Source organism: Cucumis melo, chromosome 1, assembly GCF_025177605.1.
Source record: "Cucumis melo cultivar AY chromosome 1, USDA_Cmelo_AY_1.0, whole genome shotgun sequence".
NCBI classification, from domain to species: Eukaryota; Viridiplantae; Streptophyta; class Magnoliopsida; order Cucurbitales; family Cucurbitaceae; genus Cucumis; species Cucumis melo.
The window spans coordinates 17048605-17068683 of record NC_066857.1 but is presented as its reverse complement, the minus strand read 5'-3'; the positions used below and the strand labels follow the sequence as shown (position 1 = coordinate 17068683).

Here is a 20079-nt window from a genome sequence, read left to right as displayed (position 1 = left end):
AGTCTTGCTCTCGCTCTCTTACTCAAAATTAGTGTTGCTCTCGCTCACTCTGGCTCAATTTGGTGTTGCTCTTGTTAAAAATGGTGTTGTTCTCGTTTAAATTTGATGTCACTCGTCGCTAGTCTCGACCATCTCATGGTATTGCTCTCTATATTCTTGCCCTCCCACTCTCACCAACACATTCTTGCTCTCCCACTCCCTCACCAACAAATTCTTGCTCTCCCACTCTCCCACGAACACATTCTCACTCATCATTGAAGTTGCTCACTGAACTTCGACTTGATGTGTTAGAGAAGACGAAGAGGAGAAAAAAGGAAAAAAAAAGACGTGTGAGGGAGAAGAAGGGAATAGAAGAGGAAAAAGAAAAATGACAATATCATAAGTTCACGTAATTATAATTTTTTCTCGAAACATAGGACTATACGAGAATCACCTCAAATCTCGAAACATAAGTATAAAATTGTAGTAGTAATACTTTGAAATAGATAGAAAAAAAAAAAATTCCCAATAATTTCTATGAAGGAAAGTGTTTAAATAGAATTTATTTAAAATGGAAGTGAAAGTGAAGTAGAACCCTAGCAATTAGCAATTAGCAATTATTAGGATGGTTTAAGTCAAACGTCTTCAAAATCCTTCGACGTAACTTCCCACTTTTCCCAATTTCCATATCTTTCATTCAGTTACTCCTTCTCATTCGCCCTAGCACACACTCCTCACCAATGGAAGAAGACTCACTTACGGCCGTCTCCGAGCACCCTCTTTCTCACTCCGCCGACAACGGAACTCACTTCACGCCTCAACAACTGGTAGCCAAGGCCATAGCTCCCGTTAACCCGGACTTTCTTCGCCCTCCGCCTCTCAGGTCATCCTCTAACACCCTTAAGGATGCTACTTCCACTGCTAACAATGATGGTGATGATAAAGCTGGTCCCTCCACCTTGGTCAAGGAGAAGAAGTCCAAACGTCAATTGAAACGTGAACGCCGTCAGGTTAACTTCTCATTCATATCGCTTTTTCTTCTTGTATCATACTTTCGTTTTCTGGAAGTGATGCTTTACGGTTGATTTCAACAATGTGAAATACTTGCAAACGTTTTTGATGGGTATCACTGACTTCAACTCGGCCATGTACACGAATTATTCAAAGTATAAATTATAGTCTCTTCGATGAGTACAGATTATGAGTATCGTATTTGATCTTTACAGGAACAGAAGTCCACTCGTCACCTGTGTCCTGAAATAGCGAAGACAGGAGATGTTAATTCATGTCGGTATAGTGATAAATGCCGATTTAGTCATGATATTGAAGCCTTTAAATCTCAGGTAGTTTATTGTATATCTCACTTCTAGCCAACTTTTGGTCTAACAATTTTTCTTTTCTCAAAGTAATTCGTGATTTTACCTTCATTTTTGACTAGAGGTTTGTGATCTCAGAAACCAGCTGATCTCGAAGGAGAGTGTCCATTCAGTGGTGCTGAACAACTTTGCCCCTACGGTTTGGCGTGTAGATTTGCGGGGACCCACAAGGAAGGTGTTCCTGCGGGTTCTTCAGTTACTTTGAAGAGATGCTCTGAAATGAATGGATTGAATAAAGATATTCAGAAGCTCTTATGGAAAAATAAGATGAAATTTCCCAAAGCTGATTCCAAACTCAAAGAACTTGGGCTCTTGGTATTACCAGAAAGCATACTCTATCTTTTTTAGACCTTTTTCTTTTTCATGGGATCTGACACGCTATTTTGAGTTCTTACGACAAATCATGCATCATTTTGAGATAAGGGGTGAAGAGGCTACAGCTTTCAAGGAATAGACTCTAATGCATTTCTTAATCTATTACCCATAATGTAGTCTGTTTCCATTGCATAATTATTCATTGATGTAATTGTGGTGCTGCTAGGGGCATGGAAAGTCAAAATTAAGGGTCAAAGAAGATAAGGAAAATGCTGTATCGAATGACAGTGTGGTTGCAGATAGAACATGCTGCAGTGAAACGAACAATGACTTGGATGCTGACTTAGAGATCCCTGTGGAAGTGCCAGAAGAAAATGGGGAGAAAGAAGGAACATTTTCATCTGATGAATCTCGACCTCTGAAGAAATCAAAATCTTTGTCTTCAGGGAATTTTCATTCTGATCAAATTGACAATGGTGGTTTACATTTTATTTCTTTTTTCTGTTTATTTTCGTCCAGAGATGTTTAAGTTCAAGTAGTCCTTTTTTCTATAGTTTCATCTTCCTTTTGTTATTAATACTCTCATGTGTGCAACAGGGGCATGTATGATTGATGAAACTATCGGTGAGGGCCATGCACCAATTGAATCTGAAGTTATGAACGACATTGTACTTCTTGATAGTGATGCAAGTCTAAAACCACATCCCCGTGAAAAAAAGCTTATTGATTTTAGAGATAAGCTGTATCTCGCTCCTCTGACCACTGTTGGTAATCTTCCCTTCAGAAGAGTTTGCAAAGTTTTAGGAGCAGACGTGACATGCGGTGAAATGGCAATGTGTACAAATCTATTGCAGGTTGTGCTCCCTTGGGTCTGCAAAAATTAATATCAATAAAGGGTCCTTAATTGATTTGAATCAGCTAGCAACTGAGTTCCAAATTATTGGTTTTAAAAATAATTTGTATGTTCTTATACAATGAATCATTGTATGTTTATGATAAGGCCCACCGGTTTACCATTTAGTAGTCTTATGATAATATTCAAGTATAGTTCCAGATAGAGTTATGTCAAACATGGTTTGGTTTTTTTCATTTTAATCTAAAATACACCTTATTTAGCATGTTTCTGGTTTAATAATTTGTGATGATTTTTCCATTTCATTTTTGTTAGTACAGTTAAATTAAACCTTCTTTTTATATTATTTACTTATGTGGTATAGGGTCAAGCTTCAGAATGGGCATTGTTGAGACGACATTCTTCGGAAGATCTATTTGGTGTACAGATATGTGGTGCATATCCAGACACTGTTTCGCGTGCTGTAGAACTTATAGACAAAGAATGTGTGCTTGACTTCATTGACATAAACATGGGATGCCCAATTGATATTGTTGTGAATAAAGGTGCTGGATCAGCTCTTCTTACAAAGCCAATGCGAATGAAAACTGTTGTAGAAGCAGCTTCGGGAATTGTGGATACACCTATAACAATTAAGGTATTGAGTGTCCTTATGTACGTGTTTCATTTTCAATGGAATGACCAATATTGACTGGTGGAGTTGCTCTTAACTGAAGTTATGGGCAACCTCCTTACATTTCTCTTTTTCTTCCTTTGCCCTAAATTTATTGCATGAATTAGTGATGGTCTCATAGGAAAGTTTAGGAGAGAAAAGTTCAAACAGAAAATGAGATGGACAAACATTTTGGAAGATTTAAGAGGCTAAAGTTTAATGGAGGATTAGCATTTGTAATATGGGGGAAAATGTGAAATCATTCAATCATAAATTTACAAAGCATTGAGACGAAACCTGCAGTTAAATGGATGTCTGATAGACGTTCCCTCCTATCTATCAAAATTGGGACTTTTTTAGATAAACATTAAAAAAGAAGGCTATGATTGATTATTTGACAAACTTGTTTCACGTTCACAATATCATCAATTCTCCATGTATCAAAATTTGAGACTTTTCTAGATATGATTCAAAAAAGGCCACGATTGATGATTTGATGATAGGAGCCGTAATTCAAAAGGAAATTCCAGCAGCTTTTTATTGATGATTTGATGAAGGGATTGAATTGAGGAGATCTCAATTCAATCACAAGTTACAATCTCTCTTGCTTTCTTCTCTCAAGAAATGCAAGCCTAACTTCTCTACTCAAAAGTCTGCCTTTCTCTTATGCCTAAGCCCCTTTATATAGACTCTTCTCCTTCTAACTGCTCAACTAACTAACTACTGTAACTAATTCTAACAACTTTCTTAACAGTGATCATCTTATTACAATAATGCCCTACTGTTTCTAATTCTTTCTTTTATTTTTTCTGCTATATTGAAACAATATTGGAGGTCTAACATTACTCCTCCCTTCCAAACTCACCTTGTCCTCAAGGTGGAAGTTCGGGTATTTGTTAGCAATATCGTCATATTGTTCCCATGTTGCTTCGTGATTTGATAATCCCTCCCAACGTATCATAACTTCCCATTCTTTTGCCTTGTTCTGCCGATAATCTAGAGCTTCCACTGGGTGTGTTGTCCAAACAAAATTCTCATCCAGCTGTTGTACAGTTGGTTGTACGTTGATATGTTCTCCCACCAGCTTTTTTAATTGGGAAACATGGAAAACGGGATGGATTAATGTTCCCTCGGGTAGTTCCAGCTTATATGCGACTGGTCCAAATCTTTCCAGAATTTTATAAGGGCCAAAGTATTTGGCTGATAGTTTTTCATTCCTCTTTCGTCTCAATGATAGTTGACGGTATGGTCGTATCTTTAGAAAGACACGATCTCCCACCTCATACTCCACATCCCGTCTTTTTTTATCTGTCTGTTTCTTCATTTGATCTTGGGCTAATCGCAGATGTTCCCTTAATGATAGTATCATTTTATCTCGTTCTCTTAATTGTTCATCTAGGGTAGCATTAGAAGTGACTTGTGTTCCATAAGATAATAAGGGGGGAGGTTTCCGTCCATAAACAACTTGGAATGGTGTCATTCCTAATGCCCTTTGGAATGTGGTGTTGTACCAATATTCAGCCCATGCTATCCACTTGATCCACTCTTTGGGTTTATCATTACAGAGGCATCTCAAGTACATCTCAACTCCTCTATTCACTACTTCGGTTTGTCCATCGGACTGTGGGTGATATGCTGAGCTTCTGTTTAGTTTCGTACCGGCTAAGCGGAACATTTCTTTCCAGAAGTTGCTAAGGAACACCCGATCCCTATCCGATACAATAGAGGTAGGAAATCCGTGTAACCGAACTACCTCCTTGACGAACAAGTCTGCTACTGTTTTTGCTGAATATGGGTGTTTGAGTGGTAGGAAATGGGCATATTTACTTAATTGATCTACTACCACGAAAATGACTTCGAAACCTGCTGCCTTAGGTAGACCTTCCACGAAGTCCATAGATATGTCATTCCATATTAGCGTAGGAATGTTTAACGGAAGTAGTAGGCCTGCTGGTGATAGGCATAGTGTTTTATTCCGTTGACATATCAAACATTCAGCACAGTATTTCTTGATGACAGTTTTCATCCCTTTCCAATATAGTTCTCCCGCAATACGTTTGTATGTGCGAAGAAAACCTGAGTGCCCTCCCACTGCTGAATCATGATAACTATGCAACACTTGAGGTATCAATTTAGATGATTGTGGTATTACCAATCGATCTTTGTACTTTAGCATTCCATTGCATATGTTGAACTTGTTGTCTTGTTGGTCGTCATCACTGTTTAGTCCAGCTATGATTTTCATTAGCCTTGTATCTTTTTCCACTTCTTCCTTAATAACTTGCAAGTCAAGGGAGATTGGGGTTGTTACGGTGTGTGTTTGAATCGTGGGTGTTACTCTTGACAATGCATCAGCTGCTTTATTCTCAACTCCCGGTTTGTATTCCACGTCAAAAGTATAACCCAACAACTTAGCTAACCATCTTTGATATTGTGGTTGTACCACTCGTTGTTCTAATAAGAACTTCAATGATTTTTGATCCGTTCGCACCACGAATCGATTGCCCAACAGATAAGGGCGCCAACGCTGTACAGCTAATACCACAGCCATCAACTCCCGTTCATATACTGGTCTGCCTCTGTCTCTGTTGGCTAACGTATGGCTGTAAAACGCGATGGGGCGTTTATTTTGTATTAAGACAGCTCCTATTCCATATCCTGAAGCGTCCGTTTCGATTTCAAATGGTTTATCAAACATGGGTAGGGCTAATATTGGTAAGGCTATCATTGCTTCCTTGAGTTTCTCAAAGGCCTGTTCTGCTTCAGCATTCCATTTAAATCCTCCCTTCTTTAGTAGTTGGGTCAGTGGGGCTGCTAGAGTGCCATAATGATGTACGAATTTTCTATAGTATCCAGTCAACCCAAGGAAACCTCGAGTTTCTCGTACATTTGTTGGTTTAGGCCAATTGGTGATGGCTTTAATTTTCTCTGGATCTACTTCAACACCTTTGTTTGAGATGAGGTGCCCCAAATATTCTACTTTAGCTAACCCAAAACTGCATTTCTTCCGGTTTGCAAACAACTCGTGTTTTCGCAGCACCAAGAAAACAATCTCCATGTGTTTTAAATGATCTTCCCAATTTTGGCTGTAGATTAGTATGTCATCAAAGAAAACGAGGACAAATTTTCTTAAGTATGGCCTGAAGATCGAGTTCATTAAGGATTGGAAGGTGGCTGGTGCGTTAGTGAGTCCGAAGGGCATTACTAGGAATTCATAATGTCCTTCATGTGTTCGGAATGCTGTCTTCTCAATATCCCCGTCTACCATTCGGATTTGATGATACCCTGCTTTCAAATCGATCTTAGTAAAAAGTGAAGCTCCTCCCAATTCATCAAATAATTCTTCCACCACTGGGATCGGAAATTTATCTGGGACAGTGACATTATTCAAGGCTCGGTAATCGACACAGAATCTCCAGCTCCCATCCTTTTTTTTTACTAACAACACTGGGCTTGAGTAGGGACTCGCGCTTGGTCTTATGATTCCTGAAACTAGCATTTCGTTCACTAGTTTTTCCATCTCTTCTTTCTGATGATATGCATACCGGTATGGTCTGACATTCACTGGGTTGGTACCTTCTTTGAGATGTATTTGATGTTCTATGCTTCTTCTTGGTGGTAATTTCTCGGGCCATTCAAATACATCACTAAACTGATTTAATATTGGAATCAGTTTTTTTTTTGTTTCTTCCTTTTCTTCCTTATGGGAGGTTTTCAGTTCAGCCACTTCAACGGATCTGCATTCAATCAAGTAGCCGTGATCATGTTCTTCCCAAGTTTTCACTAGATTTTTCAAGCTTACTCTTGCCTTAGTGAGGCTTGGATCTCCCTTTATGCAAATCTGCTTTTCATTGTCATAGAATGTTAGTGTCAAGTTTTTCCAATCACATATTGTTACTCCTAATGAGTACAACCATTGCATTCCAAGGATCACATCGACGCCTCCAAGTTCTAGTGGCAGAAAATCTTCCTTTACTGTCCAGTTCTTCATTTGGATTTCTACTGATTCACAGATCCCCTTCCCTTGTATCGCTGTTCCGGATCCGAGGATTACTCCATAATGGGCTGTTTCTTTAATTGGTAATTGTAATGAGGTGACTATCTTTTCAGACACAAAATTATGTGTCGCACCGCAGTCAATCAATATCACAACTTCCTTGCCTTGTAATGATCCTTTGACCTTCATCGTTCCCGGATCATTCAATCCTACCACCGAATTAATTGACAACTCTACGTAAGTTGTCGTGTGTGGCTGTACTTCTGCAACTCTCATCTCAGCGTTTTCAGCTTCTGTTTCTTCAACGATCTCTAACTCCTCATTGTCATTTTTCACTACAAACATTTTAAGCTCCCTCTGTTCTTTCATTTTACACTTATGATCAGCAGAGTACTTCTCATTGCATTTGAAACAAAGCCCTTTTTCTTTTCTTAATTGGAATTCTGCATCTGGTAGTCTTTTTGAGGTTCCTTCCTTCCGTATTTCTCCAGGATTTGGACTTTTCAATGTAATTGTTCTTATCGGAAATGAAGCATTGGTTTTACTTTCTTTATTTTGCTGGTAGTAAGAGTGTTTCATACCTGTTGATGTGATCGCCGATTGTTTCCCGCCAATATAGCTATTCAAATTTGCCGCATTTCTCAAGATTTCTCTATCTTCTACCAGTTGAGCAGTGAGCATCTTTTCTGCCAATCCTTTTGGCTTGCAGAGAATGACTTCAGCTCTAATCCAAGGAAATAGGCCAGTCATAAACGTTTCTTCCACAACTCGATCTTCTAAGTCGGATAGAGGTGCGACTAATTTATCGAACCGGTTCCGATACTCCTCCACCGTTGTTTCTTGCTGGATTCTCAAAAATCGGCCGCAGACAGTGCCTTCTCTGGTCGATTGAAAGCGTACCAGCAATCTTTCCTTCAGATTCTTCCAACTCGCGAATTTCTCTCTTTCTTCCTGTGATCGGTACCAATTCAGTGCTGGTCCGTCGAAGCAAATCGTTGATACCAGCATTTTTTCCGATTCCGTCAACTTATGAATCTGGAAATATCTTTCTGCTCGGAATAACCACGACTCCGGGTCTTCTCCGGTGAATACCGGCATCTCAACTTTCTTGAATTTACTTCGGTCATTAGTGTTTTCGTCCGAATCGGTTTTTCTTTCCGCACTGGTCTCCCCGATATCGTGACTGGAAGACGCCTTGCCATTCTTCGATTTCGTTGCCGGTGAGTTCTGAATATCCGATTCGTTTATTCGTTCTCCGGCCATCGCTCTCTCTTTCGCATTTGCTTCCATGTATGATAGAATTGCTTGCTGTTGTTTTTCGGACTGTAGTCGCATCATTTCCATGTTTTTTGTTATTTCGATCAGCGTTGATTCGATCGCCGGCATCTTCATCAGTTCTTTCTTGATTCCGGCTATTTCTTGTTCGAAGAGTTCCATTCTCTCTTCAATTCTGGTCTGCACCATTCTTCCTCTGTTTTATGGATCGTTTTGGCTCTGATACCAATTTGATAGGAGCCGTAATTCAAAAGGAAATTCCAGCAGCTTTTTATTGATGATTTGATGAAGGGATTGAATTGAGGAGATCTCAATTCAATCATAAGTTACAATCTCTCTTGCTTTCTTCTCTCAAGAAATGCAAGCCTAACTTCTCTACTCAAAAGTCTGCCTTTCTCTTATGCCTAAGCCCCTTTATATAGACTCTTCTCCTTCTAACTGCTCAACTAACTAACTACTGTAACTAATTCTAACAACTTTCTTAACAGTGATCATCTTATTACAATAATGCCCTACTGTTTCTAATTCTTTCTTTTATTTTTTCTGCTATATTGAAACAATATTGGAGGTCTAACATTTGACAACCTTGTTTCACATTCACAGTATCATCAATTTGGTTTACCTCGAGCAACTAGGAATTGTTTTCTTTCTTTGCATTCATAAGATTGAATTCTAGGAATTGAGTTGAAGATCAACAAATGGCTTGAACTATCCTTGACTTTGGAAAGCTGACTCTTGTGTTGGTTTGCATTAGGAATTTATGATAAACAAAAAAATCAGTTCTGTATGGTATTGGATAGTGTATTGTTAAATTTGAACGACCAGCATGTCTCTTTTTGGGGAGAGGGGAAGGGGAACTGTTATTACTTAGGTTGGTAATCTACATTTTGGTTAATTTTCCTGTTCACCAAGTTTTTCTATTTGCATCATGTAACTAGGTTCGGACAGGCTACTATGAAGGGAAAAACCGTATCGATTCGCTTATTGCAGATATTGGTAACTGGGGAGCAAGTGCTGTAACTATTCATGGTCGGACTCGTCAGCAACGATACAGCAAGCTTGCTGACTGGGAATACATTAATCGGTGTTCCTCATTAGCTCCTGATTCTCTGCAAGTTATAGGAAACGGGGACGTATTTTCATATGCAGATTGGAATCAACACAAGGATGAATGCCCAAAGTTAGCCACATGCATGATCGCTAGAGGAGCACTAATTAAGGTTTGAAGTCAAGCTCTTTTGTTTATGACATATTTTCGTATGATTTTCTGTTTCAAAGCTTCAACTCAGTTGGGGAAGGATTAAAATATCAATATTTATGTCAATATCGAAATTTCAATTTTATGGCCTATCATTATCTACTGATATTTATCTAAATCATAAAAATGATTTATACTAATAAATAAGTTGTTTTGAATTCCAAACTAAGTTGTAGACCTTATTAATAGTATTTATAATTATTTTGGAATTAATAGATGGTGCTTTTTTAAAATTTTACTCTATGGTTATTTAGAAAAGATATCCCCTTTGATTTATGGATATATCAGATGGAATTTTTGAGATATCGACCAATATTTTCTATCCTTTTTGAAGCTAATGTTGAGGATTTAGTGTAAAAATAGGGTGGTTTTTGAAAATATTTGCAACAAAAAAGTGAGGTTCGAAAAATATTTGCAAAAATGGAGTTGATTTTTTGTGTTATTATATTCTGTCTTTTTAGAAGGTTAGACACAATCAAAGTCTTTCAAGAAGACTGAATTAGATCTTGCTAAACTGGTCGACGCAGATGTGGCAGAAGATTGATGAAGTGGCGATGAAGTGACAAGTCATACTGAGCAACAACGCAAGCATGCATAGATTATAAAATATATATAATTAAAAAAAACTAGAAGAATTTGTAAATGTTTTTCGAACCACTTGTTTTGCGAATATTCTCAAAAACCACCCCTATTTTCACACTAAATCCCTAATGTTGATATCATCTGTTGTCCTTTGCAGCCTTGGTTATTTACTGAAATTAAGGAACAGAGAAATTGGGACATCACTTCAGGGGAGCGGCTAAACATCTTGAAGGATTTTGTTCATTTTGGACTTGAGCATTGGGGATCCGACTCCAAAGGTATGTGTATGTCATTTATTGCTTGTTGCTCGTTATACTGATTTATACTTTTTATTCTACAAAAAGACTTAAACAGTGCATTCGGAAAGGAAAGTGTTTATCTTTATTTTTTTGCACTTGTAAACATTTTTTAAATACTTAAGTCTATCCAAACCGATACTAAGTTTCGGTTTGGGATTAAGAATGTTTATCCAAACCGGAAAGTGTTTATCTTTATTTTGGAGGCATTAAGAATGATTATATGAAGAATTTAACCGTTTTAGTGTTTGAAAGAAAATCATTTTTACAATTATATTGATTCATAATGTAGCTTTTGGGATTAAATTAACTTTTTAAGATTCTCATATCATCCCATTTTGTTCTACTTTTCTCTTTTAAAATCTTACCGAATCTTTATCTACTCCATATTACAATTAATTTTTTTTAAAAGCATACTCGACAACCATTAGTGCTATACTGTAGTCTCAAATTAAGAGTAAATCCTTCATTGTTACCGCGGGCTTCTACCTTTGATATTGATGCAACAATCATTTCATCGCTTTGTTAAATCTGCAGGTGTTGAGACGACAAGACATTTCTTATTGGAATGGCTTAGCTACACATGTAGATATATTCCCGTTGGTCTTCTGGAAGTTGTTCCCCAACGTCTAAACTGGCGACCACCATCCTATTTCGGTCGTGACGACCTTGAGACGCTCATGTCCTCTGACTCTGCAGCTGACTGGGTAACACTTTTACAACTCATAGTTAATACCCATTTCATTGCAAGGTGAGAAATCAAACCATCGAACTTGAATTTTGTACCCTCTCAATTTTGCAGATTAAGATCTCAGAGATGTTGCTTGGTAAAGTTCCTGATGGCTTCTCGTTCGCTCCGAAACACAAGTCCAACGCCTATGATCGAGCCGAAAATGGCTAATACACAGAATTCATCACCGTAAGGATATGAGATCGCTGCAATGCTGTTCTTGGTGCCAGCAAGGCCTTGCTGCCTACATCGCCAAGTTTAGTTCAGCGGTTGAAGAGTTGACTTAGATTTTTCCACAAATTATTTATATATTTATGTTCTGATTACGTCATAAATCTGATGCAGTAAGTAAAAAAAAAAGAAACAAAAAAGAAAGAAAAGATAAATCTTTTGTGCTGCCCTTTCTGCTGATTATTAAATTATTTATTGTTGTTTTTATTTGATAAAACTAGGTTTCTAGTCATCATTTTTATTAGTACATTTATTTTGTAGCAAAGGAAACAGAAATGAGCATGTTTTCTAGTTGCATAGGTTAGAGACGAGAGTTTGGCAAATTAACATTTTATAGAAAAATGGCATATGATACTTTTTTGGTCATTATTTAAAATTTAAAGTTTTTTCTTTTTAATTATTAAACTTTAAAATTTGTTATAAATCTTTGAAATTTTATTCACTCTATTAGGTTTTTAAATTTTAAACGTTTAATTAATAGCTTCTCTTATTCAAATTTTTAATCTACTATTAAATATTATGAAATTTAATGTCTAATAAGATAACTTTTTATTGTATACTTAATATATATTTTTTATACGAATGTTTATGTCAGTTTAGGTGGACAATGATTTTACAACATTTGGGTGTCGTAGAAAATTAACTAGACTATAGATTGAATTCATGATCTTTTATTTAGTTATTGAAATGATCACAAGTGAAATCTCTAAAATTTGATTTGTTAAAATACATTTTCGTTTTTTTTTTATTTTAAAAAGAAACATCAACTTTTAAAATTGAGAGATAAGTTTGTAGATTATTGCTGTATTTGAAAAATAAACTTGGGTAGAAATGAGTTTAAATTTGAGTAAGGGATCTAAAAAAGGAAAATAGTTCTAAATTTTATTTGAATTTGGAACAAAAGCATCTTAATTCGGCTTCTGCTTCTATCCAAAATTTCCATTCTTCTTCTCTATTCTCCTTTGCAAAATCCTTGGGAAATTGCCAAAAATAGGTTAAAAAAAGAGATTTAAATGAATTTTGGGACAAGTTTTCAAAAGAAAGACTTTTAGGACAATTTGGGTGTGAATAGACAAAAATGCCCTTCATTAAATTTCTATCGCTCTCTATTGATTGTTTCGCCTACCCACGTTCGCTTTCCCTTCTCTTTCGCATAGAACACCTGAAGTAAAAAAAAAAAACATCTCCTTTCTTTGGCTTTTCAAATTTCCCGCTCTGCTCTTCGAAGATACTCCGACTGTTCGTCTGTCGTCGGTCCTCCAGTTCATTTCGTCGCTTCTCCTTTTCGAACCTAAGAATCAACTTTGAGCGTGTTCTCTTATTTCAGTGAGTTTTATCTGTAACCCATTTTCAATATATTTGCTTTTTCTTGGCTTGAATCATGACATCGACTTCAACATCGACCGACGGACCCTTCTACAAGATTAATCCTTCCCATCATTTTTATTCCCTAGTAAGCTGTTTGTCTCATTTGGAAAAGACAACACATAATATTAAGGCCAAACTCAAACCCGATCAATTAGCCTTATTTAGGAAAACAAAGTTTGGGCACTTTTTGGACCTAAATATTGTCTTCAATGGGCCACTCATCCACTACTTACTGTTAAGGGAGGTGGAAGATGAAGGAAAGGATTCTATAAGTTTCCTACTAGGGGGCGTTGTTTGTACTTTCGGTAGGAGAGAGTTTAACATCGTAACTGGACTATGGGGTCCTAAAGAGGACTATATTCAGTTGGGTGGGAACAGTCGACTGTTGGAGAAGTTTTTCAAAGACAAGGACTGTGTTTACGTTAGCGACTTAGAAGATATATTTTTGGAATACGAGGGTGATGACGATGATATCGTCAAATTAGCTTTAGTCTACTTTATAGAGATATCTTTGTTGGGAAAAGATAGGCGAACCAAAGTGGACATTGGTTTTTTGAAGATTGCTGATGATTGGAATTCATTTAATAATTATGATTGGGGTCGGATTGTTTTTGTACGCACGCTAAGTGCATTGAAAAGAGCCTTGGACAAGCAATATGCCAAGGGAAAGAAGAAATCAACACAGACAAAAAAATATACTATCAATGGATTTCCGCATGCATTACAGGTATTTGACTTCTTACTTCTTACTTCAAAACTTTAAAAAGGTCGTTTAGTTATTTGAAACGATCGTTTAGTTATTTTAAACGATCGTTTAGTTATTTTAAACGATCGTTTAGTTATTTTAAACGATCGTTTAGTTATTTTAAACGATCGTTTAGTTATTTAAACGATCGTTTAGTTCGTTTTAACGATCGTTTAGTTATGTTAAATGATCGTATAGTTGTTTTCAAACGATTGTATAACCACTTGTTTATATATCTATATATATCTTGTGGCACTTTCTAAACTTGTTTGTCAAATGTGGAATAGGTTTGGGCATATGAGTCTATACCAACCATCATTGGATGTGGTGTAGATAAAGTAAACGATCATGCCATACCACGAATGCTGAGGTGGGTGTGCCAACAATCACCAAAGTCCCAAACTATAAGCCAGGTGTTTGACTCGCCAATGGTAAGTAGCAAGCAATAGTAACTTACTTAAGGATCGCGTGATTTTGTGCTTATTTCTTTGTCCTAAATACATTTGCCTTTTTCTATTTGCAGTTTATAATTAAGGCGGTCATTGAGATGACACCTGAAGAGGAGCAATTGAAAATTGCTTCAGGTGAACTTTTTGAAAACTTCCGCTCATCTACCATTATTCAGTCGAAGAATGGTGGTTCAAAAAGAGTACGAGAAGTTGTTAACGATGAAGATGAGTTGAAAAAGAGTAAGAAACAGAAGTCCAAGATTAAGATGAAAAAGGCTATTCGAAATCTCCAAGATCGAGTAGCGGTTGTTGAAGGCCAACTTAATACTATAAAATCCGATATTGACGAATTGAAGGGCCTGATGTCAACCATATTGAAGCACATTGGACTTCAAAGAAAGGTTAGGAATGAAACTGTTAAGTGTATTCACGTTAGTTGTTTCATATTTGGTAACCATGTTCTCGCTAATTCATTTTGAGGTTCCATAGGGTGACGAAGGGGACCACAAGGTGTCCGAAGGCTTGGAGGATGAACACATTGAAGTTAAAAAGAAGGTTTGGTTCCATGTTCATGCTAATATTGATGTTTAATTTCTATCATTATATACACTAATGCATTATGAGCTTCCATAGGGTGACGAAGATGTGTTGGAGAAGAAGGTTGATATTGGTTTAGAGGAGCCAATAGATGTCGTTGACGATGAGGACGTCATAGAGATAGAACCATTTCTCACTCAACGACCACACGTTCGGCCCGCCCGTAGGAAGCGTGCAAGTGTTTACCTATCAACCCCATTCACAACTCTACCTAAACGGTCTCTGACATCAACCACCAGCACCTCTGAGTCTGAAGCAATTGTTTATGATCCTATGCACAAAATACTTGACGTCCATTTAGATAGACTTCGAGCGTGGATTACAGACAAGCGTACAGACGATGAGCTGCGTGAAACCTTTCATGGGAAAAAATCGAAGGCTTTTTTCAGAGACTTGTTTATGTGTCGCCGGTGGTTGTCGGATGAGGTATGGGATTATCTTATCATTTATGCAATTATAATTTTATCATTGTTATGGTTCTATACATTTACTGCTTACTTTTGTTTGTATTAGCATTTGGATGCACTTTTTCTTTTCATTCGCTTGAAGATTAAGGCAGCCGGGATACCTTCTTCTCAGAACTTCACAACTGCGGACACAATCTTTATGGTTTGTAATCGTCTCGTTACTTTATGTATGTATTTGCGTTTGATATTTGTCTTTCGGTCTGATATTTGCGTTTGTATGTTTTTCTTTGCAGCGCATTTTAGTTTCGAAGTGGCCCCTATACAAAGAATGTATTAAAGAGAATCGCCCGTTTGACTGGGACGAAGAGTATAGGTTGGTTGACTATGTTGTCGGGTCAAAAGTGGACTTCCAAGATCCTTGGGCAAGTGTTGATTACGTTTACTCTCCATTCAATGTCCATGGCAACCATTGGGTTCTATTATGCTTGGATTTGGTAAGTTGTGAAGTGAAGGTATGGGATTCGCTTCCGTCACTTACAACTGCCGAAGAGATGACAAACATATTACTGCCCATTCGACAGTTGGTGCCAAAGTTGTTAGATAGTACTGGCTTCTTTGATAGGAGAGGTAGATCATCGACATACAAGGAACCTTGGCCAGTTGTCATTGTTGACCCAATTCCACTTCAACGAAATAATTGTGATTGTGGCGTATTCGCAATTAAGTATTTTGAGTACATAGCTGCTGGTGTTGGTTTAGATACATTATGTCAAGAAAACATGTCATACTTTAGAAAACAATTAGCATTTCAAGTATGGACCAACACTCCTATGTATTGAAATATTAACATAAATCACAAGTATCAATTGGCTGTTCTATTATTGTGTATGTTGCATTTCAATTAGTATCAATTGACATTTCAATTAGTAGTATCGATTATTCTCTATGTTGCAAAACTACTTGTAGCTAAACGATCGCTGAATTTTTTTATGATTTTAAGAATATCGTTTAGACTTTACCAAACGATCGTTTAGACTGTACCAAACGATCGTTTAGAATTTACCAAACGATCGTTTAGACATTACTAAACGATCGCTTAATATTTTGACGTTTATTAAGAAGATCGTTTAGACATCGTTTATTAAGAAGATCGTTTACACTTACCGAACGATCGTTTAGACTTTACCAAACGATCGTTTAGACTTTACTAAACGATCGCTTAATATTTTGACGTTTATTAAGAAGATCGTTTAGACATCGTTTATTAAGAAGATCGTTTATACATATGTGCGCGATGAGTATTTCTCTACACGAATATTTTGTGATATGTATCTAAACGAATACAAATATTAACTCAAATATTCTTTCTCAATTTTGGTCGCGTTTAATTGAAAATATCACAAAGTATTTATTTTATAACAAAGTTTAAAATTATAATATGTTATTCTCTCTATAAAAATTACATAAAAAAATGATATAAACGAATACAAATATTAACAAAAGTATTTATTGGCCCAAAGTTCCAGCACATATTGTTGTCTAAACAGTTTCATGTTTGGCACAGTTAGACAACCAAGGTCACTACCAGTTACAAGGCATTCAACAAATTTGGTACAGAAAATTCCACAATCCAATGAACGCCCTTTCTGTAATGTGGCCTTCGATCTGCGTATTGGCCAAGGGCCATATGTGAAACGATCTGAATGGAGGTTGACTCCAATTGCAATCGCGAGTGAGGCAATGCATCGTGCAGGCATTTGAAGAGCTTCATCAACAAGTTTCTGCTCAACATAATTTGGCATTGAGTCGAACACGTAGATCCTGCATTTTCTCATATCAGCTGCAATAGCCAACCAGTGTTCTTTTATGTTGATGCAGGTAATCACGTAGTTGACATCTCCCCACCCTGGTATGTCGTTGTAATCACCAACAGCAGTGTTGAAATAGTATTCGACATCTTTTTCTGTCCATATAGTTAGGTGTGCTGTTGGGTCTGTCCATTCAGCTTTCGTATTATCTGGTGTCACCAGATGAGTATCAAAAATGTGGTTCCAAACAATGCAGTCTGGTTTATTGATTCCAGTCTTCAAGAACAAGTCAAAATTTAATCAGAATATAATGATGCAGTTTAACTTGTATACAAAAAAAAAAATTAAAGAATAACAACTTACCAGAAAAGAGGAATGTAATATTCTAAAAGAACGCTTGCAATGGTGCTTGAGATGCAACATTTTATTCTGCAAGTGGGCTAATAGCAAATCCAATGTCTACAAAGAAAAAATAAACGATCGTTTAATGAATGAAAGGAGAGGATAAGCGATCGCATAAGAAATGTACATGTGATCGTTTACGTAGTAAGCGATCGTGTAATATTAACTTAACGATCGTTTAGTTAATAGAAGCGATCGTTTAGTTAATAGAAGCGATCGTCTATCAAATATAAGCGATCGTTTGGGAAGAGTACTTACGTCTCCATGTACCCATGTGTTTTCTTCAAGCTGTCTGAAAAAGTCTTTCTTTCTGGTTGTGGAGACTACTTTCCTTTCTTCATGGGTTGTTTTTCTTGATTTTTTCCATTGCAAGTATTCCTTCCATAATTTTGGATCCACTTTCCACATCGGATTATATGGATCTACTTCTCTGATTTCCACATCTGGGACAGGTGTTGTAGATACTGATATGATCTGAGCAGATGTTGTGGGTGGATTACCTTGTTCATCTTCATGTTGCACCTCTTTATTTGCTATTTTACATAGCTTTCTTCTCTTTATTGGTTTTTCTTCCACATCTTTATCAGGCACAGTTACTGGTTCTTTTTCAACCAAAGTAACTGCTTCATCATTTTTTTTCATCTCAACCTGTTTTTTTGTTGTTTCCTGCAATGTAATCGTATTAAACAAGTAACAAACTATTCATTCAAACGACTACAAATTTGTTGTGTATACATACCAGTTGAGATTCTTCATTTACAATTTGTACAGTTTGATCCATTGGAGCCAATTCACAAAGTGCAAGAGGTTGGCTCACATATGGAAGGGTAGTAATCATCTGTGGCAGGTCTGATTCTTTCTGAATTTGATGACTTAGACTATCCGATATATCTCTTATAGTCATTAGCAAGTCTGCATCCCTACCGTCTATGCTTATATCACTACCACGTTCCTCTTCATGTTCCCTAAACAAAATGAGAAGAAACATGAGAATAAGAAAAAAAAATACAATTGTTAGGTATTTATAAACTAGTAAACAATGAATGAAATGTTAACCTTTGGGTTTCCTCTTGACGTTCAGTATGTTGTTCTTCAGTAGGTTGTTGTTGAGTATGTTGTTCTTGAACAACATACTCATTGTCATTCTGATCAGTATGATCATTCCCTTGATTTTCAGTTTGATTCTAACAAACAAATAAAAACGAACATAAAATTAAAAAAATAATGTATTGTTAAACCATCGTGTATATAAAAGTAAACGATCGCGTAACTTTGATAAACGATCGTCTATCGAAGTTAAACGATCGAGTAACTTTGATAAACGATCGTCTATCAAAGTTATACGATCGTTTATCTAATGTATGATGAAAACAAATTTTACCTGGACCAATCTCTCCAGCATCTGCTTCATTTCATACAGCTCCAATGACTGCTTTGTGATTGTGTCATCCATCCTACAGACTATAGAAGTCAGTGTGGATAAATCCTTACGAACTTCTTTTATTTCCTTCTTCAGTTTCTTGTAGGATTTTGAATGACTTCGTTCTTCTTTGTCATTGGACTTCTTTGATCTGAAATGTTTCTTCTTGGTGATTGGATGCATTTCAGACTCCTCAGCCACTGTTTGACTTTGTTCCCTTTGGGGTGAGAGTTGTTCTCTTTGTGGAGATGAGTCTGATTGCTCCAATGATTTGTTGTTCATTGCTCCAATGGATTCATCCTCCTCCATTTGCATGTTATCATCCCCTCGAATTCGACTCTCCATGAAAGCCTTCTCTTGGGTTGACATCTTGAGTTTAGGTTGAACAACAGTCTGCAATGTAATTGTATTATTGGATTGTGTAATTATATTAAACGATGACTGACAGGTTTTACTTACATTTTTGTTGTCGAATATGTTATTCTGCAGCATTTTGTAAGATGGAGCTTGTGTACAATTCCATCTCAATATCCTTGGGATTAATCCCTTACTGTTTCTTGTGGCCAGGTGCTCATTTGCGGTTGAGAGTACTTCATAAGCCCACACCTACAACATTTAAACAAATATGTTAAACTTTGATGTTCAATTGGCATTTACTTAAAGTGTATGAAGAAATAAAAATCACCTGAAAAGCAAGGACGTAGCCTTTGATGTTATAGTATGACACTGCTTTGGAACTTCGTGTCTTCTTCAGCTCGTATGCTTCTTTTTTGCCTTGGAGACTTGTCTTTAAACTGTTGAGCAGACGAGTGTAGAAGAAAGTTGACCAATCGAAGCTTTTAAATGCTTCTTCATCATCAACTCTTCCCAAAATGTCCATGTCAAACTGTGTTTTCTTATCCTTCCCGACCATCACAGTTTCTATAAAGACGGCCAAGGCGACCTTCACAGCATCGTCATCATTTGTAAACTCAAAATTCTTGAAAATTTCCTCAATTTCCAAGCATGTTATTACTTTCTTATTTTCTGATCCGAATAGAAGACTTTGCAGTCGCTTGCTATCGCAATCTTTCTCCAATGGATTGTTTGTTGGCCACAATCCAGTTATGATGTTGAATTCCTTTTGGGTAAAACGGACGTTCTTCCCTAAAACCGAGAAACAGATTCCATCTGCGTTACCGTCTTCAGGTATCTGCCTCAGCAAGAAATGATGGATCAACTGGCCGTTGAATACCATGTTCACATTCAGCAATGGACCAAAAATTGTTTTTTCGAACATTTGCAGCTGGTCCTTGGTCAGTTTATCCTTAATAAGACTGCCGATCTTGTGCACTTGGCA

At 36.9% G+C, this 20079-nt stretch overlaps 2 protein-coding genes across 3 annotated transcripts; both read left to right on the top strand.

Moving 5' to 3' along the window:
• Nucleotides 1-595: 595 nt before the first annotated feature.
• On the top strand, nucleotides 596-11761 carry LOC103490332 (tRNA-dihydrouridine(47) synthase [NAD(P)(+)]-like). Of its 2 annotated transcripts, XM_008449803.3 has the most exons (10): nucleotides 596-989; nucleotides 1206-1322; nucleotides 1434-1670; nucleotides 1897-2146; nucleotides 2268-2524; nucleotides 2888-3160; nucleotides 9386-9667; nucleotides 10445-10565; nucleotides 11121-11290; nucleotides 11386-11761. In XM_008449803.3, the coding sequence occupies exons 1-10, from the start codon at nucleotides 720-722 to the stop codon at nucleotides 11482-11484; spliced, it is 2076 nt and encodes a 691-aa protein (XP_008448025.1). In that variant the 5' UTR covers nucleotides 596-719; the 3' UTR covers nucleotides 11485-11761. The 2 variants fall into 2 exon arrangements, with proteins under 2 accessions (XP_008448025.1, XP_008448026.1); XM_008449804.3 differs by lacking the exons at nucleotides 10445-10565; nucleotides 11121-11290; nucleotides 11386-11761 and adding an exon at nucleotides 10233-10405 and having other exon boundaries at nucleotides 613-989.
• Nucleotides 11762-14204: 2443 nt separating this feature from the next.
• LOC127151178 (uncharacterized) lies at nucleotides 14205-15991 on the top strand. Its single transcript, XM_051090603.1, has 5 exons — nucleotides 14205-14507; nucleotides 14596-14661; nucleotides 14740-15129; nucleotides 15217-15312; nucleotides 15404-15991. The coding sequence occupies exons 1-5, from the start codon at nucleotides 14205-14207 to the stop codon at nucleotides 15947-15949; spliced, it is 1401 nt and encodes a 466-aa protein (XP_050946560.1). The 3' UTR covers nucleotides 15950-15991.
• Nucleotides 15992-20079: the final 4088 nt, after the last annotated feature.

What these genes read in the sequence shown, in the direction of transcription:
- LOC103490332 (XM_008449803.3), top strand. Translation starts at nt 720, where the DNA reads ATGGAAGAAGACTCACTTACGGCCGTCTCCGAGCACCCTCTTTCTCAC. An exon ending in TCAAAGAACTTGGGCTCTTG is followed by an intron (nt 1,671 to 1,896) that starts GTATTACCAGAA and finishes TGGTGCTGCTAG; the next exon opens with GGGCATGGAAAGTCAAAATT. An exon ending in ATACACCTATAACAATTAAG is followed by an intron (nt 3,161 to 9,385) that starts GTATTGAGTGTC and finishes TCATGTAACTAG; the next exon opens with GTTCGGACAGGCTACTATGA.
- LOC127151178 (XM_051090603.1), top strand. Translation starts at nt 14,205, where the DNA reads ATGACACCTGAAGAGGAGCAATTGAAAATTGCTTCAGGTGAACTTTTT. An exon ending in ACATTGAAGTTAAAAAGAAG is followed by an intron (nt 14,662 to 14,739) that starts GTTTGGTTCCAT and finishes GAGCTTCCATAG; the next exon opens with GGTGACGAAGATGTGTTGGA. An exon ending in GCCGGTGGTTGTCGGATGAG is followed by an intron (nt 15,130 to 15,216) that starts GTATGGGATTAT and finishes TGTTTGTATTAG; the next exon opens with CATTTGGATGCACTTTTTCT.